Source organism: Notolepis coatsorum (assembly GCF_963971535.1).
Source record: "Notolepis coatsorum genome assembly, chromosome: 6".
NCBI lineage: Eukaryota > Metazoa > Chordata > Actinopteri > Aulopiformes > Paralepididae > Notolepis > Notolepis coatsorum.
The window spans coordinates 58,106,677-58,133,651 of NC_140170.1; the positions used below are offsets into that span (position 1 = coordinate 58,106,677).

Here is a 26,975-nt window from a genome sequence, read left to right on the forward strand (position 1 = left end):
GAGAGCCCCCCCCCCTCATCCACATGCGCAGTAGTACAAAACACGTTACAAGCCACGAAGCCCCGCCCAGACGTTGGGCTTGCGGCTCTGCAGATATACCCTACTCCTACAGGCTCTGCAGATATACCCTATTGCCTACAGGCTCTGCAGATATAACCTATTGCCTACCTACAGGCTCTGCAGATATACCCTATTGTGCGGCTCTGCAGATATACCCTATTGCATACAGGCAGTTACATTACATTTGGGGCGTCAACCTCTCGGCGCTCTATTCATGATGTCCATAAAGTAGTTTATTACTGCAGACTCACTCCGCCGAGTCCGCCTGGATGTTATATATTAACGTTAGGAGACTTGTTTGGACCCAGTAACTCCAGGTTAGTAGCTGCTACACGACTATTAGATCATTGAATGTCCGAAACTTGTTTTGAATGTTGTTTGTGGTTTGAAATAATAACTAACGGCTTTGATTTAGGTCATGTTTTGGGAAGTGCTGTTTGTTTATTAACTTTAGAATGGTCCAAACTTAATTGTATAGTCGAATGAACCTGGTTGAAAACATTGCAATAAGGCGGAGACAACTTTTTTATTTATTTTTATTAATGCCTTGTTTCCAAACGTCGCAGATAGGATAGCCCCTTTCGTGACTTTCGGTGGCTTGCAAACCGAAAGTCACGAAAGGGGCTACAGATAGGAAGGCTCTGTTGACACGGAGTGGACACAAGAAGAATATAATACTGTAATATGCTTTTAATTACGTCTAGCTGGAGTAACAACTAGAATAACATACGTGGTGGAGAATGTCCTCCGCGACGACGATCAACTGGCTACAAGTGAAGTACTTCCAGTCGAAACGTTGGTTTTGTTTTTAAGTAATAATAAGTATTTGATTAAAAGTAGACCTATAATAACTAACACATGTAACCTTTTATTTATTATTGATGTCACAATACTGGTCTGAGGTCTGCTGGTGTCACAACGAGGTCACCCGCCCTCATCATATCATATAAGATTTAGTCCCAGAGACTCATCTGATAACAACAGCAGTGTCATCTGATCCCATTAGTCTCATCATCTACGTTTTAGTCCCAGAGACCCGTCTGATCTGATGTAGTCTCATCTGATTTTATCGTTTGATGTGATTTGGTGCAGAATTCCATGACATACTGTACATGATATATTACAACATACTGTACACTACATGACATACTGTACATGACATATTACATACTGTACACAACATATTACACATACTGTACACAACATATTACATACTGTACACAACATATTACACATACTGTACACAACATATTACATACTGTACACAACATATTACACATACTGTACACAACATATTACATACTGTACACAACATATTACACATATTGTACACAACATATTACACATACTGTACACAACATATTACACATACTGTACACAACATATTACACATATTGTACACAACATATTACACATACTGTACACAACATATTACATACTGTACACAACATATTACATACTGTACACACCATATTACACATACTGTACACAACATATTACACATACTGTACACAACATATTACACATGTATACTGTACACTACATAGTACACACTGTACTTGACATATTACTAGTGTGTGTGTGTGTGTCTGATGCGGTACAAAACATCTCTAGTCACCACCCGGTGCCCTTAAAGAAAAGCTGCCTGTAAGTCAACTATACAGAGACTCAAGCGTATCTGTAGTATCAGGAGGAGTTCCACTCCCAAAGTGAGAGTATGTTGGGAAGATTGGGTGAAAAGGGCCCAAAGCAGGGCCTTAACTCAGCCATGGCCACTGACTGTAAGTCAAGTTGAAAGAAAAGAACTGTTCCGAAAGAAAGAAAGGAACAGAACACCAGGCAACATCAATTATGTCCTTACTTATGATCCATTTAGTTCCGTTATTAAGTCCACAGTCTTGAAACACGGGCACATTCTATCATCGGATAGAACTTTAAATGACCGCTTTCAAAACCCTCCACGCTTGACGCATAAAAGAGCTACTAACCCGAGTGGGCCGCCTCGTTAGAGCGGACTCGTGTTCAAGGCCAGAGCCTTTTATTCATGGAAGCTTCCCATGTAGAGCATACGTACATCTTGTAGCCACATGGTCAAAACAAACACATTCCACGACTCACACACTGGGAAGAATTACAAGATCAGATCTCTAATAACGTGCAATTCCACACACATTTATTATTCTGCCAGTGTAAAAAATACTATGTCGCACAGACGTCCCGCAAATTAAAAATCAGATTGAACGAACACAGAAGCAATATAAAGCGGGCCGACATTAATTGTCCCGTGGCACGACATTTTAACGAAATGGATCATAACATCAGTGACCTCAAGTGTGTAGGTTTAGAGACGGTATATCTTAATGGATCATAACATCAGTGACCTCAAGTGTGTAGGTTTAGAGACGGTATATCTTAATGGATCATAACATCAGTGACCTCAAGTGTGTAGGTTTAGAGATGGTATATCTTAATGGATCATAACATCAGTGACCTCAAGTGTGTAGGTTTAGAGACTGTATATCTTAATGGATCATAACATCAGTGACCTCAAGTGTGTAGGTTTAGAGATGGTATATCTTAATGGATCATAACATCAGTGACCTCAAGTGTGTAGGTTTAGAGACTGTATATCTTAATGGATCATAACATCAGTGACCTCAAGTGTGTAGGTTTAGAGACAGTATATCTTAATGGATCATAACATCAGTGACCTCAAGTGTGTAGGTTTAGAGACAGTATATCTTAATGGATCATAACATCAGTGACCTCAAGTGTGTAGGTTTAGAGATGGTATATATATATATATTTTTTTTTATTGGTCTTTTTCCCCCTCCATTTTTCCTCCGATTTTCTCCCATCCCAATGTTAGTCGTATGCCAATTCCCAGTCCCTTCCTGGTCGCTGCGCTTTACCCCCCACAGTCAGATCATTTGGGAGAGTGGAGGCTACCACGTGCTTCCTCCGACACACGTCCAGCCAATCACCGCTTCTTTTCACCTGGCAGCGCGGATTCTCATTGAGAGGGCGTAGCGTGTGGGAGGACCACACTATCCCCCTCACGTCCAATCCGCGCTTAGCAGGCGCCCCGACCGAACTGTAGGAGTCGCTGTTTACAACGACCCGGACCCACCCCGCCAGCTTCTCCCACCCTCTGATACAGCCAATTGTATCAGTGCAGACGGCCAGCCAAGCTGGTGACAACCCCGGAGCTGTGAGCTGGATTCGAACAGGCGAACCAAGCTCACAGCTCCGGGGCTGGTGACGAACGCAATCTCCGCTCGACCACCTAACCGCCAGAGATGGTATATCATAATGGATCATAACATCAGTGACCTCAAGTGTGTAGGTTTAGAGACGGTATATCTTAATGGATCATAACATCAGTGACCTCAAGTGTGTAGGTTTAGAGACGGTATATCTTAATGGATCATAACATCAGTGACCTCAAGTGTGTAGGTTTAGAGACGGTTAGGGATGCCCCGATCGATCGGCCACCGATCGTTATCGGCCGATAATCAGTATAAATATGCGATCGGTGATCGGTGATAATGCTTTATTTTCACCGATCGTCAAAACCGATCTCACTCGCTGAGTTCTGTCTCAGACACCGGGTGGTGTGGCGTCTGCTCATCCCTCCAGCCCCTCCCGCACGCATGTAAACACGGGTCTAGTCTAGTCTAGTCTAGTGGGACGGCGTCTCCCTGAGCTAACGTTAGCTACCGTTACAAAATGACCCAGTCAACTATTCACTTTTAGTTTAATACATGATGAGGCATTGTCTAACCGAACGGTATCTAGCCGGCTAGCTACTGATAGCTCCTGATATCAACAAATGCTCCAGCAATAGTCTAGTAGAGACGTGTATGATACCTGTTAGCTCACGTTAGCGCAAGTTAGTTCACTGTTCAAAACGAAATGTCCCATTGAACTAAAATATACTAAATATTAACGTTATATATCCGGCTAGCAGTAGCTACAGATAGCTCCTGATATCAATGTCTTATAACACTGATTCGACGCGTATTCGAGCTGAGGGCATGTTGAATGTGATATGACCAAAGCACAGTAACGTTATATCAATAGGGTCCAGCTGCAGCGCAGGAGAATCCTGGCCGTAGCTCGAGGCTACTCGAGTATAGGGTCCAGCTTAGGGCTGGGCGATATGACCAAAAACGTTATCGCGATAAAATTATAAAATTATTTTCATATAATTCGATATCGATAATTATCGTCGATATAATGTATGTCAAGTTTAATTAACTTATTATGCTGCTGCGAATGTCTCGAGTCGAGTTGATGTCGTCATCAGTCTGCGCACGTTAGAAGTTAGCCGACAAGCGGAATATCTCATGGCAATGTAATAAATATGACACTAAAATACTCTTTTCCGCCACAATATATTGAAACGACGTCCACTGTATACCCCACACTACTATGAACGTGGCCTCAGAATTCACAGCGCACACATACTCTGCACGTAAATATATAAAACGTCGCCGTGCAAGCTAGTTAGCCTAGCCAGCCTGTTGTCTTATTATGCTGCTGCGAATGTCTCGAGTCGAGTTGATGTCGTCATCAGTCCGCGCACGTTAGAAGTTAGCCGACAAGCGGAATATCTCATGGCAATGTAATAAATATGACACTAAAATACTCTCTTCCGCCACAATATATTGAAACGACGTCCACTGTATACCCCACACTACTATGAACGTGGCCTCAGAATTCACAGCGCACACATACTCTGCACGTAAATATATAAAACGTCGCCGTGCAAGCTAGTTAGCCTAGCAAGCCTTGTTGTTGAGTGAGTCCTACCTCTCTACCCAGAGGTGCAGCGCTGGGTCTCCTTCCTGGTCTCCTTCGCTCTCGGCCATCTCCTTCACCGATTGGTTGTTAGTGCGTGCTCATATCCAAGCTTGGAAAATCGATATATCGAAACTTTGCGACCACGTTTCATGTTTATTTCGAGGAAATAATTTATCGCGATAGTTATCGTTATCGTTTTATCGCCCAGCCCTAGTCCAGCTGCAGCTCCGGAGAATCCTGGCCGTAGCTGGAGGCTACTCAAGTACACACAGACAGTGGAGCTTGTTGCGTGGTGGCGATGTCTTGCAGATAATACAAGTACAAGTCTAATTATATAATATATATATTTTATATATAATTTTTTTTAATCAAAAACGATCGGTATCGGATCGGTATCGGCCGATATGGCTCACGACGATCGGTGATCGGTATCGGTGGCAAAAAACGTGATCGGGGCATCCCTAGAGACGGTATATCTTAATGGATCATAACATCAGTGACCTCAAGTGTGTAGGTTTAGAGACGGTATATCTTAATATCATAACATCAGTGACCTCAAGTGTGTAGGTTTAGAGACGGTATATCTTAATGGATCATAACATCAGTGACCTCAAGTGTGTAGGTTTAGAGACGGTATATCTTAATATCATAACATCAGTGACCTCAAGTGTGTAGGTTTAGAGACGGTATATCTTAATGGATCATAACATCAGTGACCTCAAGTGTGTAGGTTTAGAGACGGTATATCTTAATAGAAGGGGTGGCAACCGTGAACAACTCAATGTGTGTGGATTCATCGGCTCCCATCGATGTTTCCATCTGGTTTGAACCAAGAGTTCAATTTGGCTCCATTCCTGTAGGTGGAGTCTTAGCCTACTAACCTGTCTACTGTATAAACACTCAACGCACTGATTTATGAACGGTCTAAACAACCTGATACGGGCTGGACTGTATGGTCTAAAATTTACATCACGGTATAATTTGAAGCTTAAACGGTAATGGTATACATCACGGTATATTCACTTATCTTAAAATGTCTATATCAATTCTTCTGAAGGGGTAACACACTGGTATGGCAGCTATTACTGTACTCTTGTATTACTAGGGCATATTTCACATAGTACAGAGGTATTTTAAGAACATTTATTGTGCAAAACCGCAATAGAAAAATGCAAAACCTTTTCTCAAGTTACTTCCATCTCTGAAAAACTGAAAATAAAAACTACAGCAGGACAGGAGGTTTCTTTCCCTCAAACAACTCAAACACAATACAACTCCAACATAACTTAACTTTAGTGTACATGTTTGACAACGTAGAGAGAGAGAGAGAGCGAGCGAGAGAGAGAGAGTGAGTGTGATGTAATAGGTTTGAGTTTGAGGTTTGAGCGTCCTAAGATTCCGTAGGTGATGATGTCACACCAGGATTGTCAACACAGATTTGGAAACGGGAGCAGCTCCGATGGATAAAGCGATATAAAGAAACGAATAGCCAAATAAATGTGAAGTTATCTTTGAACCTCTGTTGTCAAGCCTCGTCAATATACCCCCCCCCCTTCCTGTGCCGCAGAGTCACGTTAGAACGTTAGCCCTGTTGCTGTGCTAAAGCAAGTCTCCTCTCAGCCTCCTTAGGCCTAACAAAAATAATGGTTTGTTTCCGGTTGCCGACCGACCCTGCCGATTTAGGTGCGACCCAATATGTTACGAAGGATCAGATTAAACCGAATATATATATTTACTACTTGATATATATTGCATAATATTTGTATATCGTCTGATATCCCTTGTGTATTCTTTGTACATATACACGGAATATCCCTTTTACCTAGTACAGACCATAATATTTCGTTCTCCTATTGGATAGCGATCCACTAGGCGCCACAGCCATACCCCCAATGTCTAGTTCAAAGTCACCGCCAAGGCTTGCCTGGACATGCCCGGTTCTGCGCAAGAATACGAGACAGGAATAAGGCTGGTACTAGATTATTCACCGTACGTATAAATACGTCGCAGGTGGATACAGCAGCACTTAGCCTAAAGTCAAGTTAACCTAGAAACGTGTTACCCTCAAACGTTAAAGCCTTCATCACGAGTCAACGACCAAGTGAAGTGAGCAACCGTGCGTCTAAATAGAGCACTTATAACCGCGTGCGAATAGGACAGTAAAAGTGTCAGAGCTTAGTGTAATAACGTCAAGTTCGACCTAGTTAATGTGAAGTACCGCGCACCGGAGAATCTACACCGGTGAATGCAGAGCCCTTTCCAGCTGGATTATTGCTTTGGTCCTGTGGCTGTCGGAGCGGAGGAGAATCGTCTACACCCACTACTGTGTGGGATTTACCCGTGAGGAACATCACTCGAGCCCGTCTCTAGGAGAGGCTGGCCGGCTTTCACCTATGCTGCACGCATACTTGGATTACAGCTGCTGCTTTCGTCTGCCGATCAAGGGAGTAATGTACCGACTCCCGTAGCTGGAGCTTATTGATTCCCTGTTGATCCAGAGTTTGCATTCGAACATTTCCTCCCCCTGCTGGCCTACAACCGGAGGGACCCTACTAGTATCTCCCGCTGCCCTACTAGTGTACCATAGATATAATTCCTAAGATACAGGTGGTATTTATTATCTCCTGCGTACTATTCTAATGGACTTACGCTCTTGACTTACTCACGCACATTCTTCGCCTTACAAGCGCGACTCTAAGTAAAGTAATGTAATCTACTATTATTGCTGCTAATAAATATTATTCTAACCAAGATTTGTGTGGAACCGTGTCATTGTATTTTGTATTTGTATTTATTGGTTTAAAATACAGAGACAGTGCATATTAAGGAACATTTGACTGTAAATATGCCAGTTTAGCCAAGTTGGCTAATTTTCAACTGTAGTCTCTGGGGCAGGTGACATGAGCACAACAATAATTAAAACATAGTACAATAATTAAAACACAGTAGGAATCAATATAGGTTACAATACACTAAAATACATACAAATAAATACATTAAAATACAACCCCTCAGTTAAAAAACATAGTACAATAATTAAAACACAGTAGGAATCAGTATAGGTTACAATACACTAAAATACATACATTAAAATACAACCCCTCAGTTAAAATGGTCGCACACTTGACCATCTCTCAACCATGATTTTAAGTTAGTTTTAAATGAGATGTAACTTTGATACTCCCTGAGCCGTGTTGGCAGACTGTGGAGGTGTTCATATCATATACCTGTGTACTGTATGGCCAGTAGTAATGTACATAAGACAGTAGTGGTTTAATGATACCATACTTATTAATACAGTCAGGGAATTGTACCCCTCAGTTACAATTGGTCCTTCGAGCCGGAGGGTAATTAGCGTAATATTAATATAATATTAATATTAACATGGCCGATGATGAACACTCCACAAACGGTTATCCTAAGTTAGATCGCCCGCAGCGCAGACAGCAGCCACCTCTTTCCCTAGAGGACTACGCTGACAGTCTACTACCTAGCTTTATAAAAAAGTTAAGTACGGATAAAATAGAAAAAGCGGATAGTAAAAGTATGTCAAACCCTACCGACCAGGCGACCCCGCCAGTAGAGACCCTAGTGGGTTCTAACGTAACTGACCAAGCTCACGGGGGGGACCAGGAGGGACCTGACATGACTTTACCCCCCGCCGACGCCAACGAGGTAGTCCCCGGAGAGCTCCAGGATAAAGAAAGCCCTCCAGGGACGGAACCCGACCCACTACCAGAAGAGACGCACACCCAGGAGATGGATCTCCTCGGAGCGCGACAGGAGAACGGATCTCCAACGAGCACTGCCAGAAGCCGATCACCTCCGCCTGTGTCTCCCCCAGCGAAGCGGACAAGATGCTGGCGCAGGCACTCATCGCCACCCTGGCAGCCTCCACCGAGCGCGAACGAGCTGCAGACCAACGAGAGCGCCTTCACGCGCAACTCCAAGCGCAAGCCCTCAGTGAACGCGAACATTCTGCAACCGAGCGAGAGCGCTTCCAGGCGCAACAAAGGAGTGAAGACGACCGCATAAGACTGGAGACCAGACGCCTTCAGACGGAAGAGAACATTGAAAGAAGCCGCGCCGATGCACAGTGCGCCGCCGCCAATGCACAGCGCGAAGCAGTGCGCGAAGCCGCCCATGCCCAGCGCGAGGCAGAGCGCGACCGGCTACAGGCGCAGCTGATGGACAAATTGATTGCCATGGCGACACCCCCTCACTCCGCACGGAGCTCCCGGAGATCATCACGACAAGGGTCTAGGACGCATTCCCCTACCCGACCAAGCGACCCGGGACCCCGCCAACAGGAGGATCCTGTCCACGTCTCCGAACCCCCCCCCCCGGCCGGTCCATACGAGACCCAGCAACCGGGAAGAACCGGACCACGCCGAGAGACTGAACAGAAGACTCCAGGACCTAGCAGAGGAAGAGGAGGAATGTCAAGCCGACCAGCAGCAACGTACTCTGGACCAGGAGGCCCAGTACAGCCCCGACCAGCAGCAACGTACTCTGGACCAGGAGGCCCAGTACAGCTCAGACGTCAGCCCCGAGGCACTGCGCTACAAACCCCCGACTCAACTCACGGGTGAGTTTGACGCACCGTCAGCACCGAGGAACAGCACCTGGGTACCCGACCTTCGGTACCCACCAAGTACCAGCCCAAGACGACACGCACGGGGAGACTCGCCCAGGAGGCCTCTCCCCCAACGCTCACCGATGTGCCAGCCATCCATGGCATCGTACCTTGGCACACCGACGTTCCCGGACTTCACACACGAGAACAGAGCACAGTACACAGAGCTACGAATGTGCTTAGAGACAATGATGTCCGATGTACCGGATGAAACGTACAAGTATGCTATCCTACTCAAGCACCTGAAGGTGCCCAGAGCGCACAATATAGTGCTGGCATATTCCAACTCTACTACCCCATACACCGCGGCTCTAGTAGCCCTCGACCAACGTTATGGACGCATATGGGACTACGTGATACAGGAGATAAGAGACATTGACCGTCTCCCCCCAGCCAGAGACAACAGAGCATTGGATGACCTCTCTATCAAGGTACAGTCCCTGGTAGGGATGCTGGGGTCCCAAAAGGAAAAAGGGATATACGAACTGTACGCTAACTCTAATGTAGAGAGAATATTAGAGAAGCTCCCTCCCGCCCGACAAGAGCGTTTTCGGCGGCAGAGAGACCACCGTGACCCCAACGGCCCAGAGGCATCCCTCCTAGACCTGTCTGAGTTCCTCGCCAGGGAGGTCAGCAGCTTACGACTGGACACGTTCGTATGGAGTGGACCAAGACCAGGACCTCGGGGATTAAATGATAACCGCCGGTCGGTGACCGTTATGCACCAAGCCGAATCAGTACCGCAGCACAAGAACCACGACACCCCCTCGACGAAAGAGGAGTGGAAGATTGAATGCCAGTACTGTGAAGGGGAACATCGGCTGTATCAATGCGACGATTTCAAGAAGCTGACCACGGATGAGGTGAGTCAGTGGATCAAGGACCACCGCCGCTGCTTCCGCTGCGCGCGCAGCCACATGGCAGCTGAGTGCCGCTTGAAGAAGAAGTGCGGCAGGTGCGGCGGCGCCCACTTGGAGGTCCTGCATGACATCAACAGGCGTCAGCCAGGACAACAGAGTGGGCCCGTCGCGGTAATGTACCATGCCGAGGCGGTGGCACCAGTACCGAAGAGCCACCAGACCGCCCCCTACTGTACCTACTGCGACCGCGGACACTGGATGGCACTGTGCGCCGAATATAAGACACTGAACCCCGCCCAAGTTGAACAGTGGCGTGAGGCGGCCCAGGCGGGCGCCGCTTACCGCGCAGCACGGTGCGGGGCCCTCCAGAAGACCCAAAGCAACCGACCAACAGGAGTGCTCCACATTGACCAGCATAGCGGGACCCCCCGAGTGCTCATCAAAGTGGTCAGAGTGCTCCTGAGCTACGAGGACAAGGTCCTGGACACTTACGCCGTCCTGGACGATGGGTCTGAAAAGACTCTCCTCCTCGCTTCCGCAGCAGCCCAGTTGGGCCTGCGGGGTGCCAAAGGTACCATGACAATACGCACCATCAGAAGGGACCAGAAGACCATAAAAGGTGAGAAGGTCTCCTTCAAGATAGCAGCGGTGGACCAGCCCGAGAAGCAGTATAGTATAACCAACGTCTTCACCAGCCACGACATAGGCCTATCACAGTACACCTACCCCATCCCACAGCTGATGGCGAAGTATGTGCACCTACGTCAACTACCTATACCGCTTATCGACGGCGCCACACCGACCCTGCTCATCGGCTCCGACCACGCGGACCTCATTCTCCCAATTGAGGCGGCCCACATCGGACCCAAAGGATGCCCAGTCGCGGTTCAGACCCGACTGGGGTGGACGCTCCAGGGCCCCCTCTACGGACTTGACAGTCAACCCACGTCTACACGCTGCCTACACACAAAGGCGAGCGACACCGGCCACTCCCTCGTACAGCCCGTTGAGAGGCTATTGACATTAAGCGAGAGGCCTGTGAGAGAACCGTGGGCACAAGAGGGAGTTCGGAACTCCACCCCCCTCAGCTGCGCTCCAGACGTAGCTGACCTCGAACCTAGCACCCCAAGCGACTCCTTGACGGGGCGGCCGGAACCGGCCCCTCCTCAGACGGGGTACAGAGCAAACAAGAGAAACAGACGGAGGAGGAGGAGGCACAGCCAAGCACAGATCAAAGCAGTCTCAGGCCCGCTTCCTCCTAAGCCCCCCTTCATTCCGTCCAGTCGTCATGATCATAGACCAGTCACTACCCCGAGCTGCGTGGCCGGCCGGCCGCGTAATCAAAGTGATCACTGGTGCCGACGGAAAGGTCAGAGCGGCAGAAGTGCTCGTCCAGGGGCGGACATACACCCGGCCCGTGGCGAGGCTGATAGAGTTGCCAAGGCTCCCCGACTCTCTCGATGACGACCATGACCCCCGACTTTGTGAACTGCCCTACCCTCACAACGGACATTGAGTAGTGGACAGTGCGGTTAATCTGTCTCTGCTTATCTAATTAGGTGGGACTAATTAGGAGGCGGCTGTTACGAAGGATCAGATTAAACCGAATATATATATTTACTACTTGATATATATTGCATAATATTTGTATATCGTCTGATATCCCTTGTGTATTCTTTGTACATATACACGGAATATCCCTTTTACCTAGTACAGACCATAATATTTCGTTCTCCTATTGGATAGCGATCCACTAGGCGCCACAGCCATACCCCCAATGTCTAGTTCAAAGTCACCGCCAAGGCTTGCCTGGACATGCCCGGTTCTGCGCAAGAATACGAGACAGGAATAAGGCTGGTACTAGATTATTCACTGTACGTATAAATACGTCGCAGGTGGATACAGCAGCACTTAGCCTAAAGTCAAGTTAACCTAGAAACGTGTTACCCTCAAACGTTAAAGCCTTCATCACGAGTCAACGACCAAGTGAAGTGAGCAACCGTGCGTCTAAATAGAGCACTTATAACCGCGTGCGAATAGGACAGTAAAAGTGTCAGAGCTTAGTGTAATAACGTCAAGTTCGACCTAGTTAATGTGAAGTACCGCGCACCGGAGAATCTACACCGGTGAATGCAGAGCCCTTTCCAGCTGGATTATTGCTTTGGTCCTGTGGCTGTCGGAGCGGAGGAGAATCGTCTACACCCACTACTGTGTGGGATTTACCCGTGAGGAACATCACTCGAGCCCGTCTCTAGGAGAGGCTGGCCGGCTTTCACCTATGCTGCACGCATACTTGGATTACAGCTGCTGCTTTCGTCTGCCGATCAAGGGAGTAATGTACCGACTCCCGTAGCTGGAGCTTATTGATTCCCCGTTGATCCAGAGTTTGCATTCGAACATTTCCTCCCCCTGCTGGCCTACAACCGGAGGGACCCTACTAGTATCTCCCACTGCCCTACTAGTGTACCATAGATATAATTCCTAAGATACAGGTGGTATTTATTATCTCCTGCATACTATTCTAATGGACTTACGCTCTTGACTTACTCACGCACATTCTTCGCCTTACAAGCGCGACTCTAAGTAAAGTAATGTAATCTACTATTATTGCTGCTAATAAATATTATTCGAACCAAGATTTGTGTGGAACCGTGTCATTGTGGAGGTGTTCATATCATATACCTGTGTACTGTATGGCCAGTAGTAATGTACATAAGACACTAGTGGTTTAATGATACCATACTTATTAATACAGTCAGGGAATTGTACCCCTCAGTTACACAATATATTTTATGAGTTTTTAAAAAAAATCGTTTATTTTTATTTTTTTAGAATAACGTTTCATAGAAATCTTAGTCAAACAATATTTTTTTTTATGCCTTAGCCAAATTGAAATGACAAAACTATTATGGCAAGGTCCGTGAACAAGTGGAGAAAAACTCAGTACAATTAAACACTATGCAACGACCACTGCAAAGGTCGAGTGAATCGTCAAGTAACGTTAACATCATTGCATAGTCTACCGGTCACAAGGTATAGTCAAAATCCATACCGTAGCGCAAATTTATACCGTTTATACCGTATACCGTTTATACCGTCCACCCTGACTTCCATACAGACTTTAAAATGTTGTATTATTTGTAATATTTGTATATTGTTGCATAATATGTATCTATCCAGGGGAGCATGTCTATGTTCCCTGGGTCCTATGTTCCCCGGGTTCTATGTTCCCCGCTTTGATTGATTGATTGATTGAAAATTTTAGACCACCAGCCCTGATTCCAAACTCTAACCGTAACCAGTTTGAAAGAGGGCCTAAGCTTAACCGTTCGAAACAAGGCGGACATTAATAATTAATAAAATAATAAAAATTAATAAAATGTTCAATCTATTTATCAATAATCAAATAGGATCGATGCAACGTAAAAAGATCGATTCATATTGCGATACTCTTATTTTGAAAATCCGGCGACGGCGACGTCATATCCGCCCCCGGTGAAACTCTGTGTAGCTCTGTACAGCAGAGCGAGAGCAGGGCTTCAGTCGTCTATTTTGCAATCCGATATAAGTCTGTGCAGTTTTTCCCCGCAACGGGTCAAATGCATCCAACATGCTTTGCATCGTCGCCATTCTTTTATGCCCACGTCGCGTGGGCAGACCTAAATTAACGTTACATTAGCTGCTTAAGCTAACTAAGCTAAGAGAGAGAGAAACGGAGAGAGGAGAGGGGAAGGAGGAGAGGAGGGGCGGGGGCATTGTGTGTGTGTGTGTGTGTGTGTGTGTGTGTGTGTGTGTGTGTGTGTGTGTGTGTGTGTGTATGCGTGTGTGTTTGAAAATACCAGATGAAGTCAGGAGTATTATTATATTGATATTATTTACTGAGGATGGACAGATAATGTTGATATTTAAACATATGATCATCATGCAACATAAAACAATTGTAGGAACGGTTTGGGAGAGGAAGGGGTTTTAGCTTGCGTGTTGTGAGTTCCAAAACATTTTACTTAAAGTTTAAAGCTCAATATATAAAAACGTGGCACTTTACAGTGAACAGTTACAGGAGGTCTATTTGTATTAAAAACAATAGATTGTTTTTCATTTAAATGTCTGGAAGAGCTCAAAAATAAAAACGTCAATTGATATTTCCGTAGCCTTTTTTTAGTTGATCTAAATGTGACTGATTGTGTTAAATGGGCTCATATCGATCGCAGGCACCTGAATCGAATCGAATCGTATCGTATCGTGGCAGACTTTGTGATATCGGCAAATATCGTATCGTTGTCCAAAGAATCGATATCGTATCGTATCGTGATGAAACTGGTGATTCCCACCCCTAAGCGGGGAACATAGAACCCGGGGAACATAGGACCCGGGGAACATAGGACCCGGGGAACATAGGACCCGGGGAACATAGGATGATCCCCTATCCAGGATGGCACCATTTCTACATCATAGCCTATATAGCCATTACGCATTCATGGTCACTGTGATGAGAAGGCTACTTGTCAACCTAGCCTGTGCTAATTACTGATTGTTTTCTACGTGTCCTGTTGTCGATCACAGCCTAGTTAAGGCTTGTTTGTTACAACCATTCTTCATTGCACACTGATGAAGGCCGGACGGTCTAAAACGTTTTGTGCGTATTAAAATAAAACGATATTCCTTGAGTGCGGTCCTTACCCTTTTTTCTACTTGTTGTTACTTATTATTTTTGGACTACGCACCTGTCTGAGCGCAGTGGTTATTACCCTCTCTACGTACAAAACATCTCACCATCTAGTGCAGCAATGTACAAGCATACTAGAGTGCTACCAGAATGGTTTGTTTTTACCAATGATCAAATCAAATCAAATTTATTTATAAGGCCCGACAACACACGTTAATGTCCCCATGGGCCGTACAAGTCTTCTTTAAACAAGTCAAGAAGAAAACATAACAATAAGTCAAGAACAGAACAAGAACACCATAAGGTCCAATACATTTAAAATAAATGCAAATAAATGAAAGAATGCAAGCACTCCCAGACATACCCCACGCGAAGGTAAGGAAAAACTCACTAAAACCTAACAATAGGGAAAAATGCTCCACAGGCAGTGTGGAGGAGAGAAACCTTAGAAGGGCCATTCAAGGGGGGATCTCCCTTCTTAGATGTCGGTGATAGTAGTGTTGCAGACTAACAGTTGGTAAGCATGCACTCAAGTGTGTAGAGAAACACAGATGAGTGCATGCGATAGCAACTGAACATTTTGAAAGATTGAAGATAGAGCTGATAGCGAATGATGTCTTTGCTAAAATCCCAAATACACCTGATGTTGTTTTTGTTGACACCAGCCACAAGGAGGTGCTAATCATAGAAGTAGGCTGTGCCTTTGACCTGTACACGGACCAGGCTTTCCAGGACAAGTATATAAAATACCAACCACTGCTCAATGTGATGGCCGGCCTACAGGTGTAGATATAGTGTACTTGTGTTCGGAAGTCTTGGCCATGTATACAAATGCACCATGACCGGTCTGAGAATTGCTGCAATGTCTAAAAGAAAAGCCAAACAAATGGCCAAATATTGCTCTCTCTCAGCTACTATTTCTTACAGCTGAATAAGGGAAAAACAGAGTTACTATACTTCGGGCCTGACACACAAAAAGCTGATGTTGTAACTGCACTTGGTCCACTAGCCGCTTACCTGAAGCCAAGCTCAAGAAATCTTGGGGTCATCTTTGATCAGTTTCAAAATTTTAAAGAAAACACTTAAAGTCACTAACCCGGTCTTGTTTTTTCCAACTAAGAAATATTGCAAAATTGCGCCCCAATATCCCACATCACTGTCTTGAACAGGTTATTCATGTTTTTATTTCTTCACGAATTGACTATTGTAATTCTCTGCTCACTTGCCTTGACAAAGCAGCTTTGGCTAAACTTCAAATCATTCAGAAGGCGGCCGCCAGATTGTTAACCTGAACCAAACGCAGAGAACACATTACCCCTGTATTAGCCACGCTACATTGGCTACCTGTAAAATACAGGATTGATTTTTAAATTGCGCTCAACACCTACAAGGCTTTAAAGGGTGAAGCCCCAAGCTACATTGCTGAGCTTATAACCCCTTACTGCCCTAATAGGGCTCTCCACTCCTCCGACCAAGGAGCGCTCGTCGTCCCCCGGACCAAACTGAAAACCAAGGGTGACCGGGCTTTTTCAGTCGTAGCACCCGAGCTATGGAATCAGCTACCTTGTGAAATCAGGTCTGCTGTTAGTGTGGACTGTGGAGTCTTTTAAACAAGGTCTAAAAACCTTTTTATACAGTGAGGCTTTTAATTGATCATGTATGTGGAATAACATGTGTGTATGTGTGATTGTATTTGAATTAATTTATTTTTGAAGTATTCTACAATCTTGTATGTGATGTAACATGTGTTGTTATTCTATTCTGATTAACCTTTTACTGCCTGTAAAGCACTTTGTGATTTTAATCTGGAAAAGCGCTATATAAATTAAATGTACCTTACCTTTACCTTACTATTGGCAGCTTAGCCGTGGAGAAGGAGGTGCTATGTGTCCCTTAAAACCCTTAAACGCTTAAAGGTATGTATCTTCTTGTCTAACTCCAGGGTAGATGGCAAATAAGATAATTTCCCAAAATGTGGGAGTGTTCCTTAGCCTTAGGCCTTTAAGTGTTCAGTGCTGCTTGGCCCCGATATATTTGATTCCCTGTTTATGCAATATAATTTGTGGAACCAAATAAAGTATTCAAATGTGTGTGTGTGTGTGTGTGTGTGTGTGTGTGTGTGTGTGTGTGTGTGTGTGTGTGTGTGTGTGTGTGTGTGTGTGTGTGTGTGTGTGTGTGTGTGTGTGTGTGTGTGTGTGTGTGTGTGTGTGTGTGTGTGTGTGTGTGTGTGTGTGTGTGTGTGTGTGTGTGTGTGTGTGTGTGTGTGTGTGTGTGTGTGTGTGTGTGTGTGTGTGTGTGTCTCCAGCAGTGTGTGTGTGTGTGTGTGATGGCAGAGCTTCCTGCAGGGCTTCTGGAGGCCTGTGTGGTGGTGGGACTGTCTCCAGACAAACTAAGAGAGACACAGCAGGTACACACACACACACACACACGCACGCACGCACGCACACACACACACACACACACACACACACACACACACACACACACACACACACACACACACACACACACACACACACACCAGCCTTGTTGTGGTTCTGTGAGGGATCCTCCACGACATGCAGACAAAGGTTTTAACATCACAACAGAAAACGGCAGCTTCAGACAACATGGTGTATTGGAACTAGCCCCAGTGTTTCCTGTGCCTCAGACAACATGATGTATTGGAACTAGCCCCAGTGTTTCCTGTGCTTCAGACAACATGGTGTATTGGAACTAGCCCCAGTGTTTCCTGTGCCTCAGACAACATGATGTATTGGAACTAGCCCCAGTGTTTCCTGTGCCTCAGACAACATGATGTATTGGAACTAGCCCCAGTGTTTCCTGTGCTTCAGACAACATGGTGTATTGGAACTAGCCCCAGTGTTTCCTGTGCTTCAGACAACATGGTGTATTGGAACTAGCCCCAGTGTTTCCTGTGCCTCAGACAACATGGTGTATTGGAACTAGCCCCAGTGTTTCCTGTGCCTCAGACAACATGGTGTATTGGAACTAGCCCCAGTGTTTCCTGTGCATCAGACAACATGGTGTATTGGAACTAGCCCCAGTGTTTCCTGTGCCTCAGACAACATGATGTATTGGAACTAGCCACAGTGTTTCCTGTGCTTCAGACAACATGACGTATTGGAACTAGCCACAGTGTTTCCTGTGCCTCAGACAACATGGTGTATTGGAACTAGCCCCAGTGTTTCCTGTGCTTCAGACAACATGATGTATTGGAACTAGCCCCAGTGTTTCCTGTGCTTCAGACAACATGGTGTATTGGAACTAGCCCCAGTGTTTCCTGTGCTTCAGACAACATGGTGTATTGGAACTAGCCCTAGTGTTTCCTGTGCCTCAGACAACATGATGTATTGGAACTAGCCCCAGTGTTTCCTGTGCCTCAGACAACATGGTGTATTGGAACTAGCCCCAGTGTTTCCTGTGCCTCAGACAACATGGTGTATAGGAACTAGCCCCAGTGTTTCCTGTGCCTCAGACAACATGGTGTATTGGAACTAGCCCCAGGAGCCTCGCATTTTGTGAACGTAGAGCGTGAGGGGGGCGAGTATCGTGTAGTGATGCACGATATATCGGCCACCGATATAATATATATGGCTGTTTTTAAAATTTTCTTTACATGTTTTGGCCTTAAATAGTTTCAAAATATCAGTCATTTCTGAAAATGAGTTACAAAAGAAAAAAAATATGCGTTTTGGAAAATAGCTCTTTATTTGATTATCATAAAAAAGTGTTTTCTATACAGAGATATCGACATCGGTAAATATCGGTATCGGCCAGAACAGCAATATTAATATCGGTTATCGGTATCGGCCACAATTTTCACATCGGTGCATCACTAGTATCGTGTACTGAGATCGGATAGATATAGCAGTGCGTGCCCATTCAACATAGACTAGTAATCTAGGCGTGATGAGACAAACGCATGAATTAGGGTTTTTGCGGCGTCGGCCATGGTTAAAATAGGAATGATTTGTGCGATATTACGGAGATGGAAGAAGGCAATTTTGGTGACAATGTGCCTTAAATGATTTGGGGGGCCAACGACTAGCAGTTCTCAAGCGTATACTGTCCGACGTGGTCATTTGACGCGCAGCGCGTAAAGGTGGCGTAGGGCGGTCAGGTGGCGTAGCAGAGATTGCGCTCGTCACCAATGCAAGAGGCTGCGGTCTCGACTCCCGGAATCAGCATTGCTTGAGGCTTGGGCTGATCGCTATACTAACCCGTTTGGCTGGGTTAGGGGCAAGTCATGGGTGGGGATCTGGCGTGGTGGACAGCGACGCCTACAGGTCAGGTCTGGGCGCTTGCTCAGCGGAGGCAGGACTTGATGGAGGCAGCGTGACACTTCACCAATGAGAGTCCTCGCTGCCAGGTGAAAAAAGAGTCACTGGCTGTCGCCGCGCGTGTCGGAGGAAGCGTGCGGATAACTTCAGGATTTCCTTGTACCGACCAGTAGGAGAACATGCGCACAACAAACAGGTAGGGGAGGGGGGGAATTGGCATAACGACTAAAATTGGGACGGGGAGAAAAACAGAGAAAAATCGAAGAAATAGGATAAAAAAAGAAATTGAAAAAAAAGATGCTCGCCTGATATATCGTCATGTAACTCGAGAAGCGAGGCGCGGAATTGGTCGGGTGAGGTGGCGTTCGAACGGCCGCGAATAGATGTTTAGAACGGTATGTTATATGTCTGGCGAAAAAGGCAGCCCTGAGCCGGTAGACGCTCGCAAAGTGCAGCGACGTGCGTGCATCGGCATGACGGCCCGATTTCGTAACCTGTAATTAACAAGGATTCAATGTCACTGATACTGATCACTGGTTGGCCATAATCAAACTCATTCACTCTTTATAACTATCAAACCAAATTAATGTGTGTCAAACTGAAAAATTTACCGCCACCAGTTTCGCCTCTCCAGACAAATCACCACTGACCCTGAAAATGATTGACCGTTTGTAGCCAATGAAATTTGGAAAATAATGACATCTTACTTGAGTTGGTTTTCTGAGACAGAGAAGCGGTGAAAGCGGTAAATGAATGAATGAACGTGCGCCATTCTTTCCGGAGCGCAAGTTGCGCTGATCTGTTGTTGTGTGAGAAGGGGGTGAGAAGGGGTGGGGGTGGTGTATGTGACAAGAGATTAGTGGGGGAGGGGGAGAGGGGACTGAGGTAGTGTGGACTCCTCTCATTCCTTTTAGGAAAAACGCATAAACATACCATTATTACATGTATGTAAAACTAAACATACCATTATTACATGTATGTAATTTTTTTTTTTTTTTTTTAATATTGTTATCAACTTTGGACATGTTCTTGGTAAGACGCCAGGCTTCTTCCCCCAGGCCATCAGAGCATTGAACAATGAACACTGAGTGTCACAGAACACTGAACTCTCTCCACACACAAGCACACATTAGCACACACACGACACGCACGCTGTGCACGCTCGCACACTAGCAGCCACTTTAACATGAGAAAGCACTCACTCATGCTGCACACGCCCACACTTATGGCCACAAAGGAAAGGTCACTTTAAAAATAGTATAGTAACAGTGTATTGCACTACCAAAGGACCTAGCATGTCCTTCATGCTCTGTAAATAACTATGTACAAATACCGTGATGTCCCACTATGTTACCTGTTTATTGCACAATGTTGTTATTGGATTCTATTATATGTTGTACTACTGTATTGCACATCGTTGCGGGCAAGACCACCCGCATTTCATTGTATACTTGTATGCCGTGACAAATAAAAACTCTTGACTCTTGACTAGGCTGTGGCCCCAGCAGTGTGTTCAGCTACTTCATGTTAAACTAACTTCAGTAAAACATTAAATTAACTTCATGTTAACCTAACTTCATGTTAAACTAACTTCATGTTAATCTAACTTCATGTTAAACTAACTTCATGTTAAACCCTTTCACTGCCACACGACAGAAGGTTAACCCTTTACCATCACACAGGATCCGCGGAGCTAATGATGCTAATGATGGAGCATCGCCGTCGGTTGTGTGATAGTAAAGGGCTAACCTTCTGTATTGTCACAGTGAAAGGGTTAACCGGCTGTCGTGTGGCAGTTAAAGGGTTAACTAACTTCAGTCAAACATTCCTCAGCTGCTGCAGCAAGGGAAATGTAAGGAGCTCCCTCTACTGGAGGCAGAGGTACTGCAGGTGCATGCCCCGCCCTTTGTCTCCAAGGAGACCAGCTCCAGACAGGTGATTGGTCCAGCCTTCAGCCGAGTCCAGAGGAGGAGGAGCTTTGTCAAAAAGGTTTAACACTATTCTATTCTATTCCATTCTATTTTATTCTATTCTAACACATTTCTGTTCCAATATTAACAATTTATTTTAAACTACATTTCAGTTAAATTAATGTCTTTACTTTAAATAATTTCTTCTTAAGGATATTGATTCATTTAATTATTTCCTATTCTATTTTTCTCATTGATTGATTGATTGATTGATTGATTGATTGATTGCAGAAGAGTTGGGGTCGACCTGCAGAGCCGTCGACTAACGGAGAAGCAGCCAATAGTGTTGAAGGGGCGTCGCCCCCGGAAGACATCAGTGTTCCAAAGGACCTGGACTTCATCGCCCTGCCCCAGCTCTGTTTCCCTGGTAACCATATGTCTGTTTCCCTGGTAACCATATATGTTTCCCTGGTAACCATATGTCTGTTTCCCTGGTAACCATATGTCTGTTTCCCTGGTAACCATATATGTTTCCTTGGTAACCATATGTCTGTTTCCCTGGTAACCATATATGTTTCCCTGGTAACCATATGTCTGTTTCCCTGGTAACCATATGTCTGTTTCCCTGGTAACCATATGTCTGTTTCCCTGGTAACCATATGTCTGTTTCCCTGGTAACCATATGTCTGTTTCCCTGGTAACAATGGACCTCAATTCTCAAACATCTTAAGTGTCTTCTTACTAACTTTATAAGACCAACCATCTCCCTGCCGGACTCATGAACGCATGGAAATGTTTTCTCAAACAGCCAAAGTGTTGTGCGCTCCCCCGAATCAGGAATGCCACTGATTCTTAAATTGAACGTGCACACTCACGTGCACCTGAATTTGCATATACATAAATGCCTGGCCAGCTCCTCACACAGGACTGTGTGCACACACCCAATCCACAGGCATTGCGAAAGGAATTTGCGACTGATGATTCAAATAAGTTCAGTACAATGACAAAAAGGTTGGCATCCAACCAGAGTGCAAATGTAACAGTAATATACAAAATGTACAGGAGATTAAACTGGGTATAAAATATATGAATTAGTGGTACTACTGAGTAATAGTGCTAATCAGATGTATGTACAGAGTTGTAGTATTAATATGTACAGTGATACAGGTATAAATACACTATGGTATTAAGTCGTAGAGTAGGTAAGGGATATGTACAGATATGGATATAGTATCTACAGATATGTAATGTGGTTGTATGCTCTTATCAGGAGCTGAGAACACTTTAAGAACACTTTAAGAACACAGAGGGGGAGTGCAGCTGAGAACACTTCAAGAACACTTTAAGACACATATTCACGCGTTTGTGAATCCGGCAGGGATCCTTCTTACACAGTTGTTCTCACACAGTTTGTATGAAGATATTTAAGAACTTATGAACACTTATGAAAATGTTTGAGAATGAGGTCCAATATACTGTATCTATTTCTTGTCTTGGCAACCAAACACATCTTGCCTAGCTAGCCATGTACAATAACATCATAACATGATAACATCATATGAAGCTGATAAACTGAACCGTTAATGTGGTGGAGATGGTTGTAAATGCTGTCGTCTGAGCCGTGAGAGCAGATGAAGCTCACGGTCTGGACGTGTCAGCGTAGTTATCACTTCATTTAGTCAGGATTTTACTGTCACACCCAATCAAGCTGATGGGACTGTAGCTTTTGATGTGCTTGTTTGATCATTTGGTCAGGTGGTCTCCAGATAGCCAATGAACAGAGAGAAGACTCATACCACTTCCTGGTTTTTACTGATCTGTTTGGGAATCGAACGCACGGCGTGGTGGTACAGTACTACAGAACTGTACAGGTAAACACACACACACACACACACACATACACAAACACACACAATCGAATTTAGAGGGCTTGCATATAAGATTGACTTAAGCGTGTTAATCCTAACATGTCATAATAGAAACTAAAGTACAGATGTGTTTTCCCTCCATGTGACCAGCGCCAGCTACTGTGATGCTAACCTGTACATCAGGGGTTCTCAAACTTTGTTATACCACAACCCCATTTTATTTAGGATTTCTTTTGGCGACCCCACACTTAATGTATTGCGTAATTTCAACATGGAATTAAGGAATATCAAAATAAAAGCACACGTTGAACTTGATCATGCATATTTATTAGAACATTTTTGTAGCTAAGGGGCTACACAACCCTGACTGTATTTAAATGTTTAGATTAAACCACTACTAGAGATATTAGTTAGCCAGACAATATAGTTACACAAAATGGCGGACACTCCATTAACTGCGAGGGGACAGTGAAACCGAGTTAAACAATCACTTTAATAGGGATAGAAAGCATACATAGAATATGAACACAGATCTCCTGTTATTACTTTAATATCAATGCCACAATGTCCGCGGTAACGATAGTTCCTATACTACGGGGTACCCGACCGTTGGAGCTCTGAATGGAGTGAGACGGAGACGAAGCGAAGCAGTACAGGGAAAAGCAAGATGGTAGATGGAGACGGTACTTCTCTCTGGAGCTCCGACTCCAGAGAAACTGCAGACTGGTGGGATAATCCTGTCGTCGCTGGGAAAGAGGGTCTCGTACAGACCGGTCCTTGTATTCCTAGCGCCCGATGGCAGGATTAATAGCTATTAGTCCAAAGCCCGTTGGCATGGATGATAGCTAGTTAGCTCCGTTTGTACTTAAAGCTAACCCGCAGGAAGTCTTCAATGAGTAGTTATGTCCAGAACGTCGCTGGGTTCAACTATAAGTCTCTCCACGTTACTTCGCTTACACAAGTCACTATACTGTGCCAATAATGGCTCGACAATATTATGGTTGTATCTAATTAGCCGTTCGGCTCTCTATAACGATACGTTGCCTTGCCGTCCTGTTTACAACTGCTCCAACGTTACTTCTCTCTCACTCTGTGTTACCTGTGGACCGAGCCTGTTCACCCACACAGATCAATGCGCTCTCTCTGGGCTTGTCTGGGCATGTTCTGAAACATGTCTAGAGGGGCGCGCGCTGGCGCCTACGGCGTTAAGAATGGGACATATACAAAAGGCGAATGATAAATACTGACACGTAAAACAGATGACGTGAAGATATATATCTTATATATATAAACAATATATAAGTTATACAAAATAATAAACGCAGACTTTCAGTGTTAATCTGGACCTTCAGAACAATTTTATTATTATTACAGTTATCAATACACATTTAGACATCTAAATTAACATTTAGAATTGACTTTAAGGTCCTTCTCCTTACATACAAAGCTCTAAATGGACAGGGACCTAACTACATCGCCAACACTAATAAATTACAGGCCAGCAAGAACACTGCGGTCATCAACTGCTGGACTACTAGAGGCTCCCAGAAACAGTCAAAAGAGGATCGGTAATGCAGCCTTTATCAACTATGCCCCAAAACTATGGAACAAACTACCCCAAAACATCAGGGAAGCCAACTCACTAGATATCTTCAAAAGACAGCTTAAAACCTATTTCTTTGCTCAGGCATTTAAATGACAATTCCTATCAAATTCATGTGTCGGTTCTATGACTGTGTGCCATTATTACTATCGAATGTAATAATTGTGGAATATTACTATAATGATGCACTGTAATTTTAAGAGCACTGCTCTGTTGTAATTCAAAATTGAACTATTTTATCACACTTTTTACTTCTTACTGATGCACTGCTCTGTTGTATGTTAAATACCCTGTTGTATGTCCGTTCTATTTTATAATTTTTAGACTATTTTTAAACCGAATCATTTTAAACTATTTGTATTATTTGTATTACTGAATGAAACTAAACAGAGAGCCTATTGGGATGCTAGATCCTAATGTGAAACACTGTGATTTACCTCACCTTGCTGCCTCTCTATCTTCTTTATACTGTTGTGAAGCACTTTGAACTGCAACTTCTGTATGAAAAGTGCTATACAAATAAAGTTATTATTATTATTATTATATATAAAACGAGGCATATTTAGCTTAAATATGTTGCCAAAAAAATAAAAAGAATTAATAAAAAAAAATATATATATTTACTTGGCGCACTGTCACCTACCTGTGATCCCACTTTGGGTCACGACCCGTAGTTTGAGAACCGCTGCTTTATAGGGCTGATTGAGCTCCCTGTTCATCCTGTATCATCAGCACCACAGCGCTCCTCTGATTGAGCTCCCTGTTCATCCTGTATCATCAGCACCACAGCGCTCCTCTGAGTGAGCTCCCTGTTCATCCTGTATCATCAGTACCACAGCGCTCTGATTGCTAGTCATCCTCAGGGTTCGCACAAGGTCCTTGAAGTGCTTAAAGCCCAACTTGCAGGTTAAACCCTACTGATCAATTATGGGTAGTTTACATCATTGGTATCTAATTAATTTTTTTTTTCATTTGACGCCGGAAATGCCACTCAGAAATGGTTAAAAAGGTCCATGCACGAATAACATGCACGAGCAAATTAAAAAGCTTATCAGAGCTATCAGGGCCATGACGTCACGTGGGGTATCTTTCCCCTACTTCTGATCCACTACAAGGAGTTTTGACGAGTGCAGAAAGCTATTTCCTTGATCCAAATGGACGCCTTACAAGACGCAAATGGGTTTAATCGTCAGAGACTTTGATGGACCAGCTACAACTGGTTGAAACAAGGTAGTTATAATGTTTTTAATGTCGTAAAAAAAGAACTACATGTACCACTAGGCAGCCTGTTGTTCAGTACAGCAGCGCTACTGGTCTGTGGGCTGTCGCCTTATCCCCGGGTCATAGTATCAAGCTGGCTATATGGCTCTGGCTAACATTACCCCGCTAACGTTAGCATTATGTCTACTGTCGTGCATGTAAAAGAGTTTTGGGAACGAGTAAAATGTGCAGGTCCTCTTCTCAGACCTGTGGGGCAAAGCACTGCACACGCATCATGCAAGCTACATTAGCTACACGTCGCGGCATGTTGATACGATAGCCCCTTTAGCTGCACTCGGTGGATAGCCCCTTTAGCTGCACTCGGTGGATAGCCTCTTTAGCTGCACTCGGTGCATATGTACAACGACACAATGATAAAACACCTTATAACTACTATTGTCGTGTCCATAAGTTCCCTGGCAGAATACTTGTGAGGACAAAGGTATACAAAGAGGAGAGAACCATTTTAATTCGGGCTTTGTTAGGAGTTTCAAGAACGGCGGCTACCAAGCTAAGCTATGTTAGCTGCTAACGTTGTATACACAATATGTACAACGACACAATGATCAAACACCTTATAACTACTATTGTCGTGTCCATAAGTTCCCTGGCAGAATACTTGTGAGGACAAAGGTATACAAAGAGGAGAGAACCATTTTAATTCGGGCTTTGTTAGGAGTTTCAAGAACGGCGGCTACCAAGCTAAGCTACGTTAGCTGCTAACGTTGTATACACAATATGTACAACGACACAATGATTTACATTATTACAAATATGGTAACGTGGTTGTGGCTGTTACAAATAGTGGTTAGCTTTAGAGATGAATGGCTATGATCACGGAGCAATAGTGTTAGGTGAAACAGATACATTTTCATTCATCACTCCTCGGCTAGTAGTAGCAAGGCTCTGCTTCCTGCCACTACCTGCCTGTGACTCTCAGAGCCCCTCGCTGCCCTGCACCTGACGTGACGTCAGCATTAAGATGACACATGCACGCTATGAAAAATGCAATTAAAATGTGCA

At 44.6% G+C, this 26,975-nt stretch overlaps 1 protein-coding gene across 1 annotated transcript in view; it reads left to right on the plus strand.

The window, feature by feature from the left end:
- Positions 1–306: 306 nt before the first annotated feature.
- Positions 307–26,975, plus strand: part of LOC311229497 (DENN domain-containing protein 3-like) — a gene marked incomplete at its 3' end in the record, with an annotated part of 29,282 nt that continues 2,613 nt past the window's right edge. The window contains exons 1-6 of the mRNA XM_084315577.1: positions 307–377; positions 16,889–16,944; positions 17,334–17,435; positions 21,145–21,300; positions 21,513–21,648; positions 22,977–23,092. Coding sequence (XP_084171703.1) covers positions 17,355–17,435; positions 21,145–21,300; positions 21,513–21,648; positions 22,977–23,092 — 489 coding nt within the window. The 5' untranslated portion in view covers positions 307–377; positions 16,889–16,944; positions 17,334–17,354. The remainder of the gene's footprint in view (positions 378–16,888; positions 16,945–17,333; positions 17,436–21,144; positions 21,301–21,512; positions 21,649–22,976; positions 23,093–26,975) is intronic.